The sequence below is a fragment of the Eulemur rufifrons genome, chromosome 7 (assembly GCF_041146395.1).
Source record: "Eulemur rufifrons isolate Redbay chromosome 7, OSU_ERuf_1, whole genome shotgun sequence".
NCBI lineage: Eukaryota > Metazoa > Chordata > Mammalia > Primates > Lemuridae > Eulemur > Eulemur rufifrons.
Window position 1 is genome coordinate 124,236,947 of NC_090989.1, and position 25,246 is coordinate 124,262,192.

The 25,246-nt window shown below is 35.3% G+C and overlaps 1 protein-coding gene across 5 annotated transcripts in view; it reads right to left on the reverse strand.

Moving 5' to 3' along the window:
* Positions 1 to 25,246, reverse strand: part of ATP2C1 (ATPase secretory pathway Ca2+ transporting 1) — a 143,601-nt gene that overhangs the window by 33,696 nt on the left and 84,659 nt on the right. For all 5 annotated transcript variants that reach the window (XM_069475429.1, XM_069475428.1, XM_069475426.1 and 2 more), the window contains 9 exons: positions 18,071 to 18,226; positions 16,897 to 16,965; positions 15,661 to 15,736; positions 12,531 to 12,597; positions 7,783 to 7,907; positions 6,860 to 6,957; positions 4,843 to 4,938; positions 4,669 to 4,758; positions 2,557 to 2,661 (listed from right to left, as the gene is read on the reverse strand). In XM_069475429.1, coding sequence (XP_069331530.1) covers positions 2,557 to 2,661; positions 4,669 to 4,758; positions 4,843 to 4,938; positions 6,860 to 6,957; positions 7,783 to 7,907; positions 12,531 to 12,597; positions 15,661 to 15,736; positions 16,897 to 16,965; positions 18,071 to 18,226 — 882 coding nt within the window. The remainder of the gene's footprint in view (positions 1 to 2,556; positions 2,662 to 4,668; positions 4,759 to 4,842; positions 4,939 to 6,859; positions 6,958 to 7,782; positions 7,908 to 12,530; positions 12,598 to 15,660; positions 15,737 to 16,896; positions 16,966 to 18,070; positions 18,227 to 25,246) is intronic.

Sequence of the window (25,246 nt, forward strand, 5' to 3'; positions counted from 1 at the left end):
GATAAATGTTTTGTTTTTGTGTTTTTTTTTTGAGGCAGAGTCCCGCTTCTGTCACCCTGGCTAGTGTGCCGTGGCGTCAGCCTGGCTCACAGCAACCTCAAACTCCTGGGCTCAATCAATCCTACTGCCTCAGCCTCCCAAGTAGCTGGGACTATGGGCATGTGCCACCATGCCCGGCTAATTATTTCTATATATTTTTAGTTGCCCAGCTAATTTCTTTCTATTTTTTAGTAGAAACGGGGTCTCGCTCTTGCTCGGGCAGGTCTTGAACTCCTGAGCTCAAACGATCTGCCCGCCTTGGCCTCCCAGAGTTCTAGGATTACAGGCGTGAGCCACCGCGCCCGGCCTTAAACATTCTGTTTAAAGTATGTTTTGGTCATTTTTTATGGTCTTTGAAAATTTTCTTCAGCATGTAGCATTACCTTTGTTTCTCTGAGACCCATTTCTCTGTTGGTTTGGTCTGAGACTTGGGGAACTAAAGACGTTCCCCAAGTATCTAGCAATCCCTGCCTGTCCATTTGCATTCAAGAGTAAAGCAAATAAAGACTAGAAGCTCCATGGACATTGGCAGAGCTAATCAACTGGTAAACCTCACTGTAGGGTGAAGAGATAAAGTCCAGGAGTAGGTAAGCGCTTCCAATGAACAACAGAGATTGGTTAGGGGTGCCCTTTAATGTGGGAACCTTCCTGGGACCAGATAGCTTTTCTAAAACTCTTCAATCTTCTGATTTAGCGAATGAGGGTAGGGAGATGCCTGTCTGCATTCATTCTAAGAGACAAATGTAGTTAAGGACCAGAGGCTTACCCTTCAGGACAATAAAATCCCCTTAATCATTCTGTTTTCAGTCTTAAACCTTAATCCTGCCTCCTCCACCCTTATCCCCAAGGTCACATTTCTGGTATTCCACAGGAATAAAGGAAAGCTAATGGTCTGGCCTAAAGAAGCAGCAAAAGTACTTTGGAAAGTTCTGTCGGTTCCTTATTCAGAATTTCAACCTTCTCTACTATTTTTAGGCTTATGCCTTATTCCCTGCCTTACCTGATACTTTAAGCCTTTCCTATACTTTGAGTTCGTATCTTTTATTCCTTGTTTGTGATTCTGGTAAGTTTAAGGGAGAGAAAAGAGATAAATGTATATTGTCATGTTTAAATGAAAGTCCTCTAAAAACAAACTATTTGAGCCACTGGAGTTATTTTTAAATTGGGAAATTTCCCCTAACTATGTCTCCTAGATGCTGAGTTACATCTGTGGGTTTGCGTTTGTTCATTTCGTTGGTTGGTTTGTTTTGTAAGAGGCACTCTTCAGGTCGACAAATAGGAAGAAGAATCAAATGTTTCCAAATTTATATCCTGCCATTCCCTGTCCTCCATAACTGCTACTGCAAAGCTTCATCTATCAGTGTAAAACTCTGGTGAGATTAGATTCAAAATGATTGAAAAGTAAAATTATTAAACATTACATGAGCCATGCTATCTTGAAGTACTGTATGATGGTTTATAAGATGCAACAAAATAGGCCTATCAAAGAAAAGTCATATATTCTTGTCATATAACTATGTGGTCAGGGGACACAGCTAGTCAAGGGTCACCCAAGTCTAATGCAATTTTTGAAAGCTTTATATTAAGAGGTTTAAAGTGACCGGCATTTTATTTTTATAGTTTTATAGCCAATTGTCTTCTTTCCTTATAAAAGTTCCTTTAAAGAATAGACAGAAGAATTTTTTGGGCCCTCATGTACAGAGTTCCCGGAAGACTTCTATTCACAAGTTCAATGTTAGCCAAGTTGGCCTTTCTTTTAAAACCAATACATTTCCTACTTATTATGGGTGGGAGGAATCCTTTCACCCACTCCTGTCTACAGAGATGTAACTAGTTTCAAAGTGTTTGCTCACAGATGAAAACACATAACCAATTATTCATTACTATTAAAAGAAGCGTAAACAACAAATATATTTAAGAACAAAGTTTAAGCATCAAGCCAGTAATAGCAACTATGAGTGATGTAACTATACACTGTACTCTTATTATAATAACTGTGTAAAAATTTATAAAGCACCCAGGAACAAGGTGGTAGCTTGAAATATCAGTGCATGTCATTTTGTCATTTTGTAAACTGGATCAATCAACATTAATTATACATATTTGGAACCACTTTTCCACAAAGTAATGTGGTTTTGTTTGTTCTGGAGGTATTTCTTCAGTGAAAGAACACATATTAGAACACAGAGTCAGCAGATACCTAAAACGAACCAAGAACAAAAAACATGTTGAGAAAAACAGATGTCACAAGCTCCAGAAGATGGAGACCAGGCTATAATTCATTTAAATTGTTTGCTCACAGAGCAAAACCAAATATATCTATGCATGAATTCTATAAAGAAAGTATATCAAAGAGAACATAAGAACAAGAGATGAGTGTACTATTCATTATATATAATTTAAAGCAACAGGTCTTTATTATGTACAATGATTGCTTAAAAACTAAAAGTGGATAGTAAATGAAAAAATAGTCATCTAAGCCGAACAGGATGTAAGTATAAGTAAACAAATGGATACCTGCTGTGTTCGGTGTACACACTTAACAGCCATCCACTTTTGCTCAGAGCTAAAAGGGTATTCAGCTTTTCTGATATAGTCCTGTTGAAGTCCATCAAGACCCACCTATATGGCACAAAAAGAAGAGTTATTTCTCACCAATATGTGACTTTTTCCTTTAACAAAGAACAAGGGTCACGACTTAGTTTGGCTAGAGATATCTGAATTATTTTTCCAATAATGGTGACAGAATAGTAATGTTCCATCTATATATAACTATATCTACCTGAATAGCAACATGTATTTTCAACATGAAAGCCTGGGTGTAGAGATAATAGACTTAAGTCATGTTATCTGCACTGCATGTAGACCAGTCTTCAACACTGACTATATTAATCTCTCTACTGACTCAAATTCTGGAAGGAAGCAGGATTACAAAATTTACAAAAGTGCCAGACCAATACTGAGCATGTACTTTTATAATCAAGATACACTGCAGATTCAATCCACCATTTCTTATGGACTCGAAATCGTCTTGCCTGTTGCTACCATCCTAGTCCCTTACCCTCTACCACTTTACATCCTGACTACTACCAACATCATGTAGCTGTTTTCTCTCCCAATAGCTTTTGCATATTTTTCCAAATATCAAAAAATATTTTTAACCTACTCAAAAATCCAGTTTATTATTTTTTGTTTTCTATTAAAACATGTTCAGGCTCTTCTTGGCTTTTGAAGGTCCTCCAGAAACCCACCATACAGAGCCTATTTAATAATCCTCCTGGTTACTAAAAAAACCTTTCATTTCATCCAGGTTAGCCAACTCATTAGCCATAACCCATTCTAAGCTTATTTATTACTCTCTGCTTCTACTCTCGCTCTTTCCCTAGTCATCTATACCTTCCAACCCTTCAAAGCCCCAGCTACCAGCTCAGAATTTGCAGTTCTTACATGTGGCTCAATGTTTAACTGTCCATTGTCCTAGTCTGCCTTTTATTTGTTCCAGGAATGTCAGTATTAACTCCCTACCTAACATGTGAGGTCTCTGCCCAAAAGGAGGTAGTTTCATACCTTTCTCTCTCAAAGAAGCAAATATCTTCTTAAGCATAGCACAAGAAATAGTTGATAACTGATTTGGTTTTTTAGTACCTTTTAAAAAGGTATATTATGCTAGTTTAGTTACAAAGAGAACTAAAGATAAGAAAATGGAGCTCTCTGTCAAGGAAATATATACATTTTAAAACATTCTAAAAATAAAACAAAACATATACATTCTATCATTTTATTAAATCAAATATGTTATAATAACCTACAATTCTATATTGGCTTTCATTTCAAGCAACCTCATTTAGAAGCATCCTGCTTCACACAAGTCTCTATTTTCTCAGACTACTCTTAAAAGTAGATTTTTTTTGTTATGGGTGTGACAAACTAGACTTTAGGTTTCTCACTGAACCACTGTACAATTTAGGAGATAAGGAGATCAACTGGGACAGATGAAAAGGTCACTGAGAACAGCAACTCCTCTTCCCAACAAAAATTATAACTCTGCACTCTTTTTGAGAAATTGAGGCTGGATGCAGTGGCTCATGCCTGTAATCCCAGCACATTGAGAGGATCGCTTGAGCCCAGGGGTTCAAGACCAGCCTGGGCAATATAGTGATACCCCGCCTCTAGAAAAAATAAAAGAAAAAGAGAGAAACTGACAAAGGAGGGAAAGGGAAAACTGGGAAAAGAAAAGCTAATTTCTCATGACTGTGAGTATTGTATCTTTACAGGGAAATACTAAAAAACATTGCCTTTTACTCATTCAAAAGTTAGTATTTTCCGCAATTATATACATTTGGGCTTTCCACACATAGATCTCCATATTATGAAAGACAAATATTTCTTCCTAAGAAGAAATCCATGACTGCTCATTAGTTTATACCTTACATAAGGGATGAGGTTATGATGAAAAGGTTCTATGCTCTATATTTACAGAAATATAACTGGTTCCCAGAAGGCAGTAAAAATAATAAAATATTCGGAGTCTTCTTCACTCAAATACCTAAAAATAAGTAATACTGAAATTGTTAGCCTCACATTCTATTGTGAGGGTAATGTCTCATACATCAAAGATCAGGCACATACCTTCATTGCAAGAGCAATTAAGGCCCCTTCAGTTGGCTTCCCCATTAAAGTGTTGTTTCTAATTACAGCATCATTGCACACACAGCCCGCCTAAGAAAAATACATATAAATTATGAAGCCATCACTGTGTCTTAAGTCATTATGAAGAAAGTCATCTTCCTGGAAAATATTTACCTCAACAATTCTGCTAACATCTGGATTATAGAATCCATGAACAACATCACCATCAAGGATCACTTCCCCAAACTGATTATAGCCAACTCCAGTAACCTAAAGAACATAAAGTGGAATCAATAATACGAATAGTAGGCAACGACAAGACTTAGGAGAACCAAAAACCATGATGAGTTATGTTTATTTCATTTCATATATCATGACATTGGTAAAGTATACACCTAGAAAAACATTAAAATTTGTCTAAAAAAGGACATTTAATAGTTAAAGGAATATAGATTCTAATTTTCATGATGATTAACCTAAAAAGATATTGTCTTCCACTTACAATATTAAAAGGATAAATACACATAAAAATCTCTATACACAAGTGAGCATAAATTTACATAACATTACACTTACATTGCATACTACAGGATTTGCAAAGAACTCTCAAATCCATTACCACATCTAATATTTGACACACACCTGTGATCTAGACAAAAGCAGACTTCTTTTTGCAAATATGCAGGCTCAGAAACAAGAGATTTACCCTAGTACTTACAAACTACTTTAACACAGCATATTATAAACCAATTTTAAAAATCAGGTAGAGACAAGCCAGATACTTATTCTATATGTCTAGAACAAACCAAGCCAAACAAAAGTAAATTTCATAATAAAAATAATACAGTTTAGAGAGAAAATAACAAATGGCTAATGCTTGACATATAAAATGATGAACTGAAAACAAAAGAAAAACTAATATCCTACCTTCCATACTTGGATCATATAAGCACATGTAACCCCAATGACCCCTCTGAGTCATCCAGAAAGAGCACATTCACCAACGTAGCATTGGGTATCCTTGAGCAAACCCAATACCCTAAATATCAACATTCACATTTTAAGGCCTATGTAAAATAGACCTAAACAGATGCAGCTATAACTTCTGTCAATCTGTCTAATGCTTACTTTGCTCAGTGAATTAGCTGTAAATACATTAAAAAATACTGTACCCATCATAAGTAGTGTTAAGAGCACTCCAGTCACAAATCCTGCAAAGACTGGCTGGGATTGGAACTTGTCTACATCCAGCTTTAGGAAGAAGCATTGCATACTATGAGCACTTAAGAAACTGTCAATATATATTTTTAAAATAAAGTCATTCATTCATTCATTCATTCAACAAGTACTTACTATGCTATAAGGTAGGCTCTGTGCTAGGCAACACAGTTTCTACTCACTTATAAATTGTGGTATAATGGGAAAAAGGGACAGAAAATTTCACTTGGGATAAAGACCAAGAGATAGGGAATTCTAAGAAAACATACAACATAGGGCCAATTCTGAATGGTCAGAAAATCTTTTCTGAAGTGGGGCTGGAACTGAGGTACAAAGGATGAAGCAGCATTAGAGTATCCTAAGCAGTGAAAAGAGCAGCAAAGGTCCTAAAGTAGGAGGAATGTTGTCAAATTGAAAGTATAAAGCCAGCATATCTGGTGCACAGAAAACAAAGAGGAGCATATAAGGCTGGAGAGGGAAGTAAGAGATAGAACACGTAGGGCCTTGAGAGGCCACAGTTCAGAATCCTAGTTACAGCGGAGAGCCACTGAAGTATCTTAATTTAGGGAGTGATATGCTCAAAATTTGGTTCTAAAAAGATCCCTCAAGCTGCATAGAGAGGGCATCAGGAATGGATAGTCAAGAGGCTATATCAGAAGGGCAGGTGAGAGAAGATGGTAACTTAGACTAAGAAAGCTGACTGTAAAATAGATGGCTAGGAAAGTTACTTAGGTCAAAACGGCAGGATCTGATGATGGATGAATGAGGGGTAATTGAAAGAGAGGTGTCAAGGAGAAATCCAAGTTTCTGGATTGAACAAGTATACAAGTGGAATGAGGCAAAGACTTTGTAGAATCACACGGGAAGGAAACAACCATTAATTTACAGCCCTTTTGAAGGTTAAGACATTGGAATTGTTAGGAATGTTAAACACCAAGTTTCTTAACTGCTGTTTAAAAAACATACAGAATACCTCAGCATGCTGACCATCTGAAGTAAATATATGAGTAACAGTCATCTCATTCTTCGTCAGTGTTCCAGTTTTATCTGAGCAAATCACATTACAGCAGCCTAAAGAGTAAATCGTTACATGTCACCAACAGAACCAAGAAGAAATACAGGTTCACATAGAAAACAAATCGAAGACTCTAGAATCCTGTCCAACTTCTCTGAATATTTAGAGATCAAGCTCATTGGTAATTTTAGGTTAATGTCTCTCATTATGCTTACTTCATCATAAGGTAAAGTTTCTGAAATTAAAAATAAAAATTACACATTGACTTCTTCCTATTTATTTACTAACAGTTAGTTTCTACAAAGCTACTCCATATTAAGTTTATATAATGATTTTATAAAATACGTTCTCTAGGTAGTTGGACAGATTCCTAAATATAAACCCACATGATTTCTTCAGTCAGGATTTCTCAAGGTATTTCACCTTCTCAATATGAAAATGGAAACTGGAAATTAAATTCAGTACATTTTCAGATATCCTAAATTTTAAAAAAAGTTTTTCAGTATATTGCACATAAAGATACAATATAACGACTTTACATTTTACTGTTCGTATAAGCAAATTTCACTCAAGTATGGCATTTTGAGATCTGTAATTCTATTAATTTTACTTCAAGGTTTCATTTACTATATGGATTTTTATCTCCCTATGATTTGAGCATTAGAACATTCCATAATACAGAAAGATTTCTCTTCAAGTCCCCTCTCCTGAGAGATATAAATTTTTACCTAGCTTTTTTGGTAGTTAAAACCATACCCAATATTACCCTAAGTCAAATATCACTATGCAAATCTCTAAAACAAAAATTGCAAAGCCCAAAGATGATCCACTGTTGACATGAACTAACACTTCATTGTATCTAACTCTTAATACATACTTACCCAGAGTTTCAACAATAGGTAGTTTTTTTACAATGGCCCTTTTCTTCACCATTCTCATAACACCCAGGGCCAGTGTCACTGTGACCACAATGGGAAGACCTTCAGGAATTGCTGCTACAGCCAAACTATAACCAATATATATATACACACATAGCATTAAAATGCAAGTTAAATAGTACCCACAGCAATACTCTGAATTCAATAATACTTAAAATAAAAGACTAATAAAATACAAAATTAATACTGTCAACACCTGAAATACGGACTTCTCGAAAGGAAAGTTGATTAACATTTACTAGACATCTACTAGCTGCCAGGGTAAGCAGTGGTTAAAGAATATACATTCTGACATCAAATTGCCTGCATTTGTACCCCTGGTTTCACCAACTTTTACTTGTGTGACCCTGGGCTATTTATTAGTCCATCTCTCTAGTTTATTCTCTTCATTGGTAAAATATGGTAAGAGCAGATGTTCAAATAAAAACTTGTACATGAATGTTCACAGTGGCATTATTCACAATACCCAAAAGATGGAAATAGGCCAAACAAATATCCATCATGTAATTTTACATACATCAATGTAAAATTGTGATAGCCACCCAACGGAATTCAGCCACAAAAAAGAACAAAGTACTAATTCCTGATATTGACATGGATGAACCTTGACAACATTATGCTAACTGAAAAAAGCCAAACACAAAAGGCCCCATATTGTATCATTCAATTTATATGGAATATCCAGAATAGATAAACCCATAGAGAAAGCAAATTAATGGTTGCCAGGGACTGAGGGCAGAATGGGGAGAATGGGGAGTGACTGCTTAATGTGCTTAGGCTTTTCATTTGGGGTGACGAAAAAGTTATGCGGGATAGATAATGGTGAAAGTTGTAAAACATTGTAAATATACTTAACTCCACCAAATTGCATACTTCAAAACAGTAAATTGTATATGCTTATTTCATTACAATTTTAAAACTTAGCTGGGCATGGTGGCTCACACCTATAATCCCAGCACTTTGGGCGGCTGGGGCAGGAGGATCACTTGAGGTCAGAAGTTCAAGACCAGCCTGGGCAACACAGCAAGACTCTATCACTACAAAAAATAAGAAAAATTAGCTAGGCATGGTGGCATGCACCTGTAGTCCCAGCTACAGAAGGATGGCTTGAGCCCAGGAGTTCAAGGCTGCAGTGAGCTGTGACTGTGCCACTGTACTCCAGCCTGAGCAACAAAGCAAGACCCCACCTCTTAAAAAATAATAATAAAATAAATAAATAAATATTTCACTATTTCCTTTTATAGTTAAAAAAAAATAAGTCTTTTTTTGGGTGCCATCCCAAATATTATCTCTTGATTATGCTACAGTTAAGAAAACAAGCATTCCTATCCTTCCACTCTACCACTGTTCTGCTGTTTCTACTCCCTAATTTCTATCACTTTTTCTTTACCATGATTTAATATCATTAACATCCTTTCCTATAACAATAATTAACCTTTCATGCTGTGTTTACAGGTTGATTCTAAGGGCTGAAAGCAAATGAACAACATTTACAATACTTTGGCCAAACAGTGTACACTGAAGAGTTAAGAAATATGTACTATCACATTTAAATGTTGGTAAACAAGCATCATAAAAGATGAATGAATACTGTCATACATTCTTTTAGCAAAAATGGATGGTCTAGAGATTTGTTGGAAAGCATTGCATGATATAAAGTCCTTGTTGCAGAATGACTAACTGAAAGATAATCACTGTTTCTTCATTGTCCTTAGAAATATACTGCTCACTCATCAATTCAGGAGTTTGTGAAAATCCTGAACTGTGACAAGCTTGTGCACATTAAGCAGTCATTCCTGACTATCACCATCTAAAGACTCATAATCTTGAGATTTCACTTATATGATTAATTTGACTCACATCACTACAGCCTATACTGACTCTCTTTGGCTTTTTACATTCATCTTCTGATTTGTCTAATAATTGTGAAAAATCTTCTCTGTCAGTTATTCCTTTGCATTATACAAAGTAAAAAATTCTGAATTCTCACTTTTGTTCAATGAATGATACAAAAACAAGAAAATGTACAAAGACTGTGTCTTCAGATTTCTTTTATGCCTTCTTAAATGATGATGCAGTACTTTGGGCAACACAATAAGAAAACTAAAGAACAACAGAATAGTGATGATTTATTCTCTCACATCAATCTTCTCACTGATTCTATCACTCTTCTGCTTTCTTATTGTTTTAGTCACTTTTAGCACCACCGGAAATAATTTGAAAAGAATTCCTAGGGTGATGAAACTACAAAATATTTCAGAAATTTAAAAAATAAGATCACTAAAGATCCCCTAATGTATCTGAAATTTATAAAAGAATCCAATGGACACATATAGTAATAACAAAACAGACTGAGTTTTATTCTATTTTAAAAACTTTAAATTTCTTCTCCATTGGAAGACCTTAAAGAATAAAATTCATGGTATGTCAGTCTGTACAAAAAGTTAGAAATGACCCCCCCAAAAATTCCTCAGAAACCATAACTGGGTCTAAAAGATAATATATCAATGTTTAGTATCTCAAACTCCCACCCCACTTTCAATTTATTTCCTATTTAACCCACAGCTTTTTTATACAGATTTAAACCAAGAGTTTCAAATTGCATTTTCACCCCTTTGAGCAAAAAAATACATTCCTTCACTATATCACAAATATCTTTTTACTTCTTATTCATTCTATCTATTCCTTGTAATCTATTTGATTTTTCGTATTGAAAGACAATGGGCTGGGCGCAGTGGCTCACGCCTGTAATCCTAGCACTCTGGGAGGCAGAGGTGGGTGGATCATTTGAGCTCAGGAGTTCAAACCAGCCTGAGCAAGAGCGAGACCCCATCTCTACTAAAAATATAGAAAGAAATTAACCGGACAACTAAAAATATATATAGAAAAAATTAGCCGGGCATGGTGGCGCATGCCTGTAGTCCCAGCTACTTGGGAGGCTGAAGCAGAAGGATTGCTTGAGCCCAGGAGTCTGAGGTTGCTGTCAGCGAGGCTGACGCCACGGCACTCTAGCCCAGGCAACAGAGCAAGACTGTCTTGGGGAAAAAAAAAAAAAGACAATGATTTTTATTCTTATACTTGAATCATCATTCCCTAGGCCTACTATAGATGTCATCCAGGATTTCTTTTCCTTAGATGCCTGATTCTTATATTCACCCATCATCATCATCTTTTCTTTCATCCTTGTTTTCCTAGAATTCATACAAGGATAGGAAAGAAACAAATTTTTGAGTACTTGCCCACCTATCTGTAATTAATTGGATTGATACTTTGCCCAGGTACCATTTACATATTTATAATCATTTTTCCCCGTAATGTGGTATCACTGCCCCACTATATCCTAATGTAATCGATGTTGCTGTAGTTGACGTTAATAAAATACTTTTCCCCTTCTCCATTTAATTAACAATCCAGTTCTGTTCCCCTAGTGACCTGATGATAGTAGTATGTCAAGTATGCTGTTAGGCAATACCACTTATAACAAAGGGATCCCCCTTACTGATAAATTGTCTCTGGACTGGGGAAATTATAATTATCTTATAGGAAGCCATAACTTTGAGTTTCCTGAGTGTAGTGACTCTTATAACTAGACATGTCTTGTTGGAAAGTGTATATTTCAAGAGATGTTGTCTTCTGTGGAACAGGAGGTATTTTAACCCAGAGTAGCTCCCACACTCACAAGGTTAACCTTATCTCCTTGTACTTGAGTGAACTGCTACATGGGCTGCTACAAAGACTCTCTCAGAAGAAAGATGCCTTAAGTTGCTCTCCTACGTTCAGGGCACAGGTACCAAACGTAGCCTATGAAAGTCTTTTGAGTTAGAATGTTTAGAAGAACCTAAAAAGACTTCGTGGTAGAAATTGCAGTTGCTAATGAGAAGTCTGATGCCAGCCTAATTACTCTTCCTTTGTAGATAACCTGACTTGTTTTCTTTACTTTCACGATGTATCTAGGTTGAGGTTTTTTCCTTCTGCTTGGCACTTAGTGAATCCTTTCAGTTTATAAAGACTCATTTGCTTTAGCTCAAGAAAATATTAATGTATCATATCTTATATAATTTTGTCTTACCTCTTTTTAAAACTCCTGTTAGTTAGAAATAATATTTCCTGAAATTATTCCTCTGTGTCATTTTATCTCATTCTGCTTCAGATTTTTTGCTCCAACTTTTGGGAGCCCTTGCCCTACATTTAATTTTTAATTTCAGCAATCATAATCTTAACTTCTAAAAACTTTTTGTTCTCTGATCCTTTTCTACAACGATCTGTCCAACTATCATATATGAAGTTTCTTCACAATTTTCTGAAAATACAAACATTTCCACTTATTTTTAAATCTGTCTTCTACTTTTTGAATTTTCTTTTTCCTCCAACATTAATAAATCAGTTTCTATATTGTGGTCCTTTTCAGTTTGCATACGTTTTCAGTTTGACAGTCCTTAACTGTTTATCTCTATATAACGATGCAACAGTGGGTAAATAATTCCATATATCTAGTGTGGCTTTCCTCCACCACCATATATGTAGGTTTTCATTTTCCTAGAGATCATTTCAATATATGAATTTTGACCTATTTAAGATATTATGCTTTTATGGGCTCTATATAATACTGACCTTCATAATGAAATGTAAGCTATGCCTATCAGAGAAATAAGAGGTAAGAGAGACTTGAATGATAAAGTTTTAAAACTTACCTTACACTAATGGTAAACATTTCCAGGATATCTTTTCCTAGTAACCAACCAACCAACATGATGATACCTGGAATAGAATTAAATAGCTATTGTTTTCCCCTTTATATAAAATCACCTAGAAGGGACAGAATGACAAGCTGAGGGCATCAAAAAGGCCCCTTAATATATAAAAGGGAAAGCAGATCACAATTTAAAAGTTTTATAAAAGTCCATTAAGCCGCGGAGATTACAGTTAACACTGCTTAACGTCAATACTGTGCGTGCACGCTCACATGCACACACATATACAATTTTACCTCTGGTTGCCACTATTCCCGCACATCCCTTAGTGCAATAGTATCTGATAATGTGAGAAAATATTACCAACATTTTCATGTCATGGAAAAAAGGAGGTAGCAGCATCAAGCATATTGGTTTTCTATTTACTATCAACTTTGCAGTAATAAACCCTGGAATTTTATTTTTTGTAACTCATTATCAAAACATTACACTTATATACTGCATTCAAAGGAACACTTAGGACTTAGCTCAAAGACTGATGTAACTTATGATATCTAACACTGCATTAACATTTAAAAATTACTACTTTTGTAGTATTTAAAAAAATTTTAAAAATCAATTGACATGAACCATAATCCCTGTTTCAACATTTTATCTTTAAAAAGAGGAGGCAAGAAATACACCACCAGGTTTGTGAGGAAAAAGGAAACAGTATCATCATAGGTTTGATAAAATAAAGAAACTTCAAAATTGTATTCTAGATCAATATGAATGTTTAAAACAAGTTTTTTTAATCTTTATATTAACTACAATATAATGATCCAGACTGTAACCTTCTAAGATCCTATTTCAAATACTATCCTGATAACAGAAATAATGTCCAATGTATTATGCCAGGGGTCAGCAAACTACAATCTGTGGGCCTCCTGCCTGTTTTGGGGAATAGTTTGTTGCAACATGGCCATACCCATTTGTTTATATATTGTCTGTGGTTATTTTTGTGTTGACAACACAGTTAAATATGTCCAACAAAGTCCATATGGACAATAAGCCTAAGATATTTACTATCTTGACTGTTTTTACCAAAAAAAAAAAAAAAAAAAAAAAAAAGTTTGCTGACTCCTAATTTAGATCTGGACCCTCAGTCTATTCTATATTACCCTCACAAGAAAAATTATGTCCAATGTATTATACTAATATAAAACCAGATAATCATCAAGTTGAAACATGTTTATCACTAAATATAAGGTACTTTTATTGTATAGTATTAATATAAACTATAGAGATTTAATTGGCTAGAATGCCCTTGAATTTATCAAATTCACCATAAAACTTCTAGAAAATAAATAGCAATAATCAAAGGAAAGAAGCTATGAGGGCCGGGCGCGGTGGCTCACACCTATAATCCTAGCGCTCTGGGAGGCCGAGGCGGGCGGATTGTTTGAGCTCAGGAGTTCGAGACCACCCTGAGCAAGAGCGACACCCCACCTCTACTAAAAATAGAAAGAATTTATATAGACATCTAAAAATATATATGGAAAAATTAGCCGGGCATTGTGGTGCATGCCTGTACTCCCAGCTACTCGGGAGGCTGAGGCAGGAGGATTGCTTCAGCCCAGGAATTTGAGGTTGCTGTGAGCTAGGCTGACACCATGGCACTCTAGCCTGGGCAACAGAGAGAGACTCTGTCTCAAAAAAAAAAGAAAAAAAGAAGTAATGAGAATGTATACACCAGTTAAACAATAATAATGAAATATCTTCCCAGCTTCTATTTTATGTTTATGATAAAGAGACAAATAGAATATTTAAGAAATTATTTCACTGAAGTTATACAGCAGAAATATTGCTTTAAAATTGCATTACTGACTTGAAAATACTAAGCTAGCTAGAATAATTAAAATAAGAGAATTAAAGAAAAGGTAAAAAGACTCCAAAATCATGCAAGTGTTTAATGTATGATAAAATATCATTTCAACTCATCAAATAAAAAATGGATAACAGAATTAATGGTACTGGGATAATTAATTACCTTTTGATTAAAAAATTTATAATTCTACCTTAAGCCATGTACTCAAATAAATTTTAAGTAACACAGTAAAATTAAGTGTCAAAAATAAAAACTGTAGAAAAATGTTTAAATGTTCTTATAAACATGGGGTTGGGAGAGTCTTTATGAATAGAACACAGACAGACACCTTTATTGCAGAGATCATCAATTGGAGGGTGCCAACAGAATCTCAGGAAAGGGGATGTTTAAATAACACATATCCCCCCTCCCTCCTACCAAATTTATTATATATCCCTAAAAGGCAATTTAAAAATTGGGGAGAAAACTACTTGTATCTTAAGCAATAAAAGGACTGATAACCTAGTTATATAAAGAGCTGTTATCAATCTAAGGCTCAAGACACAAGAGAAAGGACAAAAATAGTTGGCAGTTCATAAAATGAAATAAAAATAATCAATATACATATGATAAAATATTCAATTTCTCTAATAATGAACTTTGAAGTAAAATAACAAGAAGTCTTTTATTCACCTGTGAAGTTAATGCCAACACTCAAAGTTGGCCAAAAATTTAAAAACTACATGAATACCCTTTGACTCAATAATTTTACTTCTAAGAATTTAACCTAAAGAAATGAGAGATCTTTAGAGTAAAATACCTGCACTGAAGAATTATTCATGAGTTTAAAAACTCAAAAAAACTTAGGTAAATGTCTAAAAGTCTGATATTATTTCTTCTCCTTCACAAAACAGAACACTATACAACCCTTACATTTATTTTAAGTGAGCATCTACTTAATGACAACATGTTTATGAGCACGCACGTAAAACAAAAAAAAGTCCATAAAACAACAGCATCATATTTTTGTTGAAGACTTGCAATACAAAAACACTAAAATGTTTATTATAGTGATATTCTCTGATTATCAGAATTATACAGAGTTCTATTTTTACTTTGTGGACAAGGACAATGACTAGGGATTAGTTTCATAATTAAAAAAAATAAGTATTAAGCTTATAAAAAGAAAAACCAATAAATAGGACTAGAATACCACCACCCTTCACATTCAAAAAAGAAAACACAAATAAAAATGTAACATATACATACTCACTCTTCTCTTACCTATTATACCAAAGGAGTAAAATGAAAGTTGTTTTCCTAAGAGGTCCATACTCTTCTGCAGAGGAGTTTTTGGTGCCTTAACAAATTGGAGAAGAATGTCACCACAATTAGCTAAATTTACGAAGCTTTACCAGGTGTGCCAGGGACTCTGCTAAGCGCTTGGCATACCAATTTCTAAGTTAAGCATATAACTCTCCCACCACAAGGTAATTATTAATATTACCAAATAAGTAAATAAATTTATTTAACTATCCATGAACACATCCATGAACCACTGTTTCTATCTTAAAAAAGGAACAGGTACTAAGGACCACCCATTATCTGGTAAATGGTAGAACTATGGCTATATTATACTTCAGGGAACTTCAGGAAACTGAAGTTTAGACTATAAATAATTCCCAAAGTCACACAATAAGGAATGAAAACTCTCTCCATTTTAAGAAGTCTGTTTATTTGAAAAGGTCCATTCTCCCTATGCTTCCCTTTAAGAAAAAATCTGTTCTCTCTCCTACCAACTTCTGTAGGACTTCATTACCATTTTTCCATTTTTCCCTTTCTCTACACACAAACATAAGTCTGTTTATCCTGTGGGGGCTCCCTGATCCGCTAACCCTCTTCTCTGCCCATCTGTTAACTTCCACGTTTCTTGGAATAGGTTTCTATATGTTGCATCACATACCGCAGTCTTGGCAGGTTAACTTAGAAATTCAGATGATTTGAGGAGACATGACATGTGTAGAATATAACTTCTTTTTTATATATAAGAAAGTATTTTAAATGAAAGAACTCATCTTTAATACCCTTAACCAAGAATATCTTCTAGGTTATTTCACTTGGCAATCTTACCCACCCCCCATTACTTAAAACTACGTAAAGCTGGAAATCTTGGTAGAAGTGTTCTGAGGTGCAAATATACTAATTAGTAATCCTTAAAATTAATGTGACAAAGCTAATTTCTAAAAAGAATAAGATCTATAAATAATTGTCTGTAAATCTTTTTCTACTATAACCAATGAATAAAAATCAAAATCTTCTAAAATACTGACAATGTCAATTCAGGCCCTTCCAATTACAGGCCTTCCAATCAAGTCTCTAAGCAGAGACAACTAAGTGATATTATGAATAAAATAATGCTCTCAATAGTACATACAATAATCCACCAATATTCTCTTTTCCTCTACTAACAATGGAGAATTTCACATTTGAAATAAATGCATCAACATATTAAGTACTCACTTCTTCTGCTTGCATCATTTTAAAAACCTCCCCAAATTCAGAATTTTCTCCTGTTCCAATGACAATACCCTAAGGGGAAAAACAGGAAAATACATTTACATTCAGATGGAATCACCTATTAAAAAAACAACAAAAAGCTTTCGTCTCCATTTTTCAAAGTCTTATATATGGTGAAGATGTCTGACATACATATGCAAGCTTTCTTTAGCAAATTTACTTTATGTTACTGTCACTAGTATTTACTCTTTATGATACAAACTTTGGAAACAAATATTTCATTAAACTTATTATTGACTCAACTCCTAGGCCCATTTTTGCCTATATTAACATTTCTGAAATTCACATCTATATTATACTCAATAGAGACATTTAACTTAGTTTCTTTTACTCCTCATAAGCTAGTTAATGGTGCCTTTTATATTGGTGGAATATTAGAATCCAGGAAAGACAGAATTGGAAATCAATCAGTAAGTTAACAATAAATACATAGTCACAATACTATGGCCTGTATCATATCAACTAAATTAAAACTTTATTTAGGCCAGGCGTGGTGGCTCACGCCTGTAATCCTAGCACTCTAGGAGGCTGAGGCGGGCGGATTGTTTGAGCTCAGAAGTTCGAGACCAGCCTGAGCAACAGCGAGACCCCGTCTCCACTAAAAATAGAAACAAATTATATAGACAGCTAAAAATATATAGAAAAATTAGCCGGGCATGGTAGTGCATCCCTGTAGTCCCAGCTACTCAGGAGGCTGAGGCAGGAGGATTGTTTGAGCCCAGGAGTTTGAGGTTGCTATGAGCTAGGTGACGCCATGGCACTCTAGCCTAGGCAACAGAGTGAGATTCTGTCTCAAAAAAATAAAAATAAATAAGTAAATAATAAAAAAAAATTTTATTTAACTAGTAATGAACATATCCATGAACTACTTGTTTCTATCTTATAAAAGGAACAGGTACTGAGGACAATTCATTATCTGGTAAATGACAGAACTACAAATATATTCTTCTTCAGGGACACAACTTCTCCCCAATCTCACAAATAGGTGCCAAGTGTTACGTTCAAGTCTATCTTTTGTCACATACTTTGGAAAAAAATCCACATAAAATTAGCAAAAAAGAACTGAAAAAACAGTCTAAAACAAAGGACCTTTTTTCAAAACAAGAAAAAAAATTACCTTTGCTTTGCCACACCTGACAAGTGTTCCCATGAAAGCAATGTTACTTCTTGATGCAAGATCTCCATTAGTTGCAGCTGGCTGAGGAGCTGTCACCTTAGAACAAGGTGTTGTCTCTCCTGTCAAGCTGGATTCATCAATGGAAAGATCCACAGCCTTGGGGAACATAAAGAATTCCATAAATTCAAGTTTGTGCTACATTTAACATCTCAAGAGTTTGTAACCATCACTTCTTCCTCAAATATTCCTGTTCTATTGATTAGCCACATTTTGTACCACACATCCTTACCCTAAGTCAAAAGATCAGAATGGCCCCAGCAGGACCAACATTACCTCCACAATCTCAGAACTTGTTAGAAATGCAAATCCTCTGCCCTACCTCAAACACAAGAGTGGGGAAAGTAAACCTAAAAGACTGTATTTACAAGCTCTCCAGGTGAGTCCGCTGCACATTCACTCAAGTTTGAGAATTAATAGAACACAGTATTTCCCAAACTACTTTGATCCATTTTATTCTAGAAGCTCTTATTCAAGGGTCTTTAGGATACTCTTTGGGAAATCAGGAACTAGTTCATGATTTTGCTAATTTTACAGGCTCCTTCACTCAACCAACAAACATTTATTGACTATCTTAACATATGTGCTAGGCACTGAGCTAGATCCTGGAAAGAAAACAAGATAAATTACTGTGCAATCTCACTGCTATTTTAAGCTGATCTGGTGTTCTCATTCAGGCCTTTTAAAGTTCACACTATGTACCAAGTACTCTAAAACTTCTTTTTTTTTTCTTTTTTGAAGGGGAGGAATGAAAGGTAATAAATCATATCTTTTTAATTAGTTCATCTCCTTATGAACATAAATACCTAAATAATCTCATATAAAATTATAAAAAACTGGTTTGCAGATTCTTCTTCCCCACATCTGCAACAAAACCATTTTAATTTGATCAATGTCATTCCTTCATTAACTTAACAAATATTTATTAGTGTTTACAATGTGCCAGGCCCTGTACTGTATCACACAGTGGGAGAATCAGCAATGAACAAAACAAAATTCCTACCCTTAGCTATTATTCTAATGCTGGGGCGGGGAGCAATGGGGGACAATAATAAGAATTGAGTAACATTTTATACAGGAGAAAGAGAGCATTCCTCAAAATCAGGTAGCATGTGCAGAGCCCTGATAGATCTGAGAGCTTCAAGGTTGGGCCATCATCAGGGAGAAAAGATTCAAGGCAAAGGAAGCAAAAAGTACAAGACCTTGGGGGTAAGAACATACTTATGTTAATGCGCTAGGTAAACATATAACTTTGTAAAAACAATCAAGAATTTACATTAGATCATGAAGTTTAAAACTGTTCAGCATGAAAATAAATTATATCATATAATTCCAAAGAGACAAACCGTGTTGGCATTTCCCAAGTTTAAGTACTATGGCAATGAAATGCATTTTACTATCAATAGGTTTACAAAAAATTATTCCTTAAAACACAAATCAACAGACCTTCAGTCTTTAAAAGACTTCACATTTAATATAATTATGTATGCAAACACAAGCCAGGTAAATTTGAGTTCCTTACCTCAATCCAACTATAGATAAAAAAAAAACACCTGCAACATTTGAAGGCAATGAATTTTTCTTCATTAAAGAAACATACTGGCCGGGCGCGGTGGCTCACGCCTGTAATCCTAGCACTCTGGGAGGCCGAGGTGGGCGGATCGTTTGAGCTCAGGAGTTCGAGACCAGCCTGAGCAAGAGCGAGACCCCACCTCTACTAAAAATAGAAAGAAATTATATGGACAGCTAAAAATATATATAGAAAAAATTAGCCGGGCATGGTGGCGCATGCCTGTAGTCCCAGCTACTCGGGAGGCTGAGACAGGAGGATCGCTTGAGCTCAGGAGTTTGAGGTTGCTGTGAGCTAGGCTGACGCCACGGCACTCACTCTAGCCTGGGCAACAGAGTGAGACTCTGTCTCAAAAAAAAAAAAAAAAAAAAAAAAAAGAAACATACTTATTTGGCTTTTCTTTCCAAATTGACCTTAGAACTGAGTAACTTTTCACACTAACACATTCTGAAAATCCCACCCCCACCCCCTAGCGGCCATGCAGAATCCTACTACGGCAGAAAGCATCCCTGGCACTGTGTCCCACTGGACAGAGGAAGCCATGGAGCCTGGGGTCAGGCCCAGCTCTTGAGCAGAACACAACACATTGGGCTTCAGCTGTGTTTCTCATTTGTTGTTGATGTGAGGGGTTTGAACAGGGGTAGGGAGGGAGAGTGACTGGATTTTGGTTTGTTCCCTATTAGAAACCAACAGTTTTGCTCTTAACTTCATTTCATTTGGAGCTAAGAGGTCTAATTTGATGGTTTTCAATCTCTTCTTCCCTGTCCTGATTTTAAAAGCCCTTTTTTTTCTCTTTTCTTTTTTTAGGCATATATAGTAATATTAGAAAGATTTAATTTGGGTAACTTTGAATCTTAAAAGAGAAAAACAAAGCATGTGAATAAACATTGAAGTGTTCACCACAGTTTGGGACCAAACTGCTTGGATCTTTGTAAAAACCGGTTTTATATGTCAAGGAGGAGTTTAAGGCCTTTCTTGTGTTCCCCTTTTCTGTGCAGTCATGCATCACCTGGAGTTGCTCCTAACCACATCCCACATGCCCCTACATCCATATTTTCTGATTTCTTCTGGGAGGCTGGGCTTCCCGTTCTCCACCAGCAGCTCTAGCATCCCAAACTTTCTAGTCCTGCTGATCCTCTCACCAACACAGGTGGAAAGTGGAAGGCACTTTCTGATCTGTTTTCGAAGAAACTTATGAATTCTATTATCTTTACAAATATAAGATGAGAAAATAATTTTTTGAATACTTTTTATTAATCTTTTCATAAAATGAAAAGAAACTCCAATGACCAATAAAGGTAGTGGCTATGGCTGGATGGTTCATGGGGTTTTTTAGTTTTTTTCCTCTTTTTAACCTTGAGCTTTAAGTTGAAACATTCTCAGGTGTTTAGGAAGAAACATCCTCCTAAAATGGGTCCTTATGCTTGCCTTCTGGGGAGGTGGTCCAGAGCAGGTAGGCCATATGACATTCATGCATGGTATTATATATGCAGACTACAGCATCTCTTCCTCCCCAACCTTTGCCTCTTGGGTTGTTGTGCTATTTTCCCCTTACTTTGCTACATTTCTATAGTTAAGTTGGTTTTACTTGAATAATTCATGTTTAGCGGTAAAAATGAAAATCTCCCTTAAAATTTGTTTCAACTCCTCCTACAAAATATAAAAAATAGGATGTGAGGGCGATCTGGCTGCGACATCTGTCACCCCATTGATCGCCAGGGTTGATTCGGCTGATCTGGCTGGCTAGGCGGGTGTCCCCTTCCTCCCTCACCGCTCCATGTGCGTCCCTCCCGAAGCTGCGCGCTCGGTCGAAGAGGACGACCTTCCCCGATAGAGGAGGACCGTTCTTCGGTCAAGGGTATACGAGTAGCTGCGCTCCCCTGCTAGAACCTCCAAACAAGCTCTCAAAATATAAAAAATAAATAACTCCTCCTATAAAAAATAAAGTGGCAGATGTTAAAAAAAAGATCAGAAAAACTCCAAAGATAGACCTTTCTTCAAAATGATTCTAATACTAATAACAATAGGCTAACATTTCATTGCTTACTATCTGCTAAGCACTATGCTACATATCTATGCTAAATTATCACATTTAATCCTACTAACAACTCCCATGAGGCAAGTACTATTATTATTATAACTGTTTAGCAGACACTCTGAAAGGCTAGGCAACTCACTCAACATCATACAGATAGAAAGTCATGGAGATGAAATCCCAATGTTGACAGATGTTAACTCCAGATTACTCTTATTTAGAGGATCAATGTGCAAAGTATCTCTCCCCGCTAGTTCTATAACTACTTATAAGAGATCACAGGTATAACACATAAAGCAAAGAATGTAAAAAACTATGTATTTTTCTGAATTACAAAAGTCAGCTTACATAAGGTTCATTTTATTTAACAAACTCCTCTTTAATGCTTCTTACAACAATCAGGATTGTATGTTATTTTCTGAGATCTTAATTAGAAAAGAGACCTGTTACTACTTAAAAGCAAACAAATACTTGTATACATTTACAGAATTCTTTCTCTAAGAGAGGTGAAATTCATGTTTTTCCCTCTGAAGATTTTTTATGTTAAGAGTAAATTTCAAACATAAATACTAACATGAGGTAATTGTTTATAGGGAGAAGGAATAAAAAAATAATCAAAATCATCTGACATTTTTAAAAAGAGAAAAAGGCATGGCTCTATTGGCTCTTTTAGTGACCTAGCTCTTCAGTTTCAGCCTTAGCAGAACAACAGCCATTTAAAAAAGTAAGAATTTTTGATTAAGGCTTTTCTACAGAAAAGATGCAGGTCATTTCTAGCACAACAGCAATCAACCTTGTCTAGCGTAAGACACAAGCTGATGTGAAAGTAAAAAGGAGCTTGGGACCCTTATTTTTTTCTATATAATTATAAATTTGTAGCTTAAATGCAAATTATCAATAACATATAAACAATGAAATTTGTCTAAATTATACAATGTCCCAAACTGCAAAGATCTCAACTGTCTATTGAACAAAAATATTTTCTAAGTTGCAAGTTATTTTCTCTTAATGGTGAATGCAAGAGTTTTCATAGGAAGCACTTTTGAGGGAGTGGAGGTAAGGAGATCGTTTCTAACAAGGGTGGTATTAATAAATTAGGCAAGTGTATTACAGTTTAATAAAGTCACAATTTAGTTCACCTGAGAGAGCCATAAATACTCAAAGTGAAATCAAAGAATAAAGGATAAAATGAAATCAAACAATCAGCCAGCCCATGCCTCCTAGCCAAAAGTTTAAACATTAAACCTTCAGAAGAGCTGTTAAAGAAACGGGAAATAAGTTTTTCAGTTTCATTTCTCTCTCAGGTATTCCAGTAGAGGTTTGAATAAGCTACAACACAGTTCAAAAACCAAAATATAAATAAGAACCAAGTTGCACATATAATTTATAATCTGGATATTTAACACCTGCACAGGCCGGGCATGGTGGTTCATGTACGTCTATAATCCTAGCACTCTGGGAGACCGAGGGTGGGTGGATTGTTTGAGCTCAGGAGTTCGAGACCAGCCTGAGCAAGAGCGCTACTAAAAATAAAGAAATTAACTGGACAACTAAAAATATACAGAAAAAATTAGCCGGGCATGGTTCCACATGCCTGTAGTCCCAGCTATTCGGGAGGCTGAGGCAGAAAGATTGCTTGAGCCCAGGAGTTTGACGTTGCTGTGAGCTAGGCTGACGCCACAGCACTATAACCTTGGCAATAGAGTGAGACTCTGTCTCAAAAAAAAAAAAAAAAACCCTACACAATAAAAATGATCAGAAAGATTTACATTATTATTCTCATAAACCACTAAGCAGAAAGAAAGCAAGTTCCAGTCACAAAGATTTCCAAAAAGGCAGAAAGTGACTGCTTAAAAAAATTAAGGTTAATATGGTACAACTGGCAGCTATAAATAAGCTCTTAAAGAATAGTTTGTTATATAGTATGCTGCTAAGGCAACTGCCTCTCTAGTCCAGAATTAAAAGCAAATCATTAAAAGGCAAATTAGAAATGGATTTTATTCCCCAGAAAACAATCTTTCAAAATATGCATCTGCCTGATCATTATAAAATCATTATAAAATTTCTTACTTCTGTGCTCAAAATTTAAATTCCTGTTTATGCAAATGAAGAAAAATGTAATTTAAAATCCTTCATCTGTCCTAACTTATTAACACTCAAAGCCCAGCCAACCAAGTGTTATAAATTATTGAAAAGGATACATGAAATTGATTTTATCCCATGGCTAATGCTTGCGTGCACTGCTCACTTTCTGACAAAAGCACACAGATTCAACTATTAATAGATCAAGCTGTCAATAATTTAAAGGCCAGCATCCTAGGAGTTCTAGGATATTTCACTGTGACTATCACACCAAATTTCAAAAGGGAATTTTTACAACAGCCCTTTCCTATCAAGAAATGAAAATCTTTAAAAAAAAACATTACACTATTTCAATTTCATTGCTCCTAGCACCTACTGTCTTTGTAATTTACTGACTTAATGAAAAAAAAAAGTTCTTTCTCTTTAGCATTTTCAACATGAATAGCATTCCTCTGTTCACACACTGCTTTTAAAGCCAATGAACTATAAAATTCCAACAAAACATTAAAGTAGCCCAAGCTTATACAATCTAAGAGAACAAACACTCCCAGTGCTCTAAGTATCTCTAGAGTGGTTTCCTGAGTTGCGTAATGATATCTATTAATATTATGGAAATAGATATCTTTTCCAGGTCAAACGTGTCATTATGTGAAATAATTTTTAGTGAATAGGAATGGTTCTAAATTACACAAATATACCATATACTTTCTCCAATATTCTACTCAATTTCTTTAAACAACTAATTTAAAATATCTACTTCCTGAAATGCTTGTAAACTGTTCTTTTTAAAAAGTTTGTGTATAAGTTGAAGAGTTCAGAAACTTTTAACACATTGACTGCCACACTAAAAAAGAAAATTTTTTCCTTGGGACCATGGTGTTTTATTATAAAAATGGAATAAAAACTTCAAAAACAAAAATGATCCTTTCTAATGTAATGAAAGATTTGTTATATTTTATTGTTTTCTGTGAGTTATATGCAACTTGAAAATTAGTTCTCATGGCTCCCAAGGTGAAGAGACGTGTGAGTTACATACACTTCACAAGGCCCTGGGCTCAAAACTAGCATGAGTTAAATACAGCTCACATGGCAGTTAATGTATTAAAAGCAAAATTTCAGTGATAAGTCGCAGTAAGAGGGCCAACAATATACTACAAATCAATTTAGCAAATTTGCCTACCAAAAAATACCATACTGAGGTCAATATAAAAAGAACTCAAGAATGACGTAAGAGAAAACAGTGGAGTAGGGCACTCAAAGAATTTATCCCTCCTCTCAAATAATCATAAGCAGGCAAAAACTGACAGAATCAACTCTGAAATCAAAAACTTAAAGCAACCAGGGAAGTGATGAAAGAAGGAAAAAGGTAGCTGAATTTCAGTAAGAAAGCACAGTGGTCTTTTTGTTTACCTATCTAGTAACCCCCATTCCC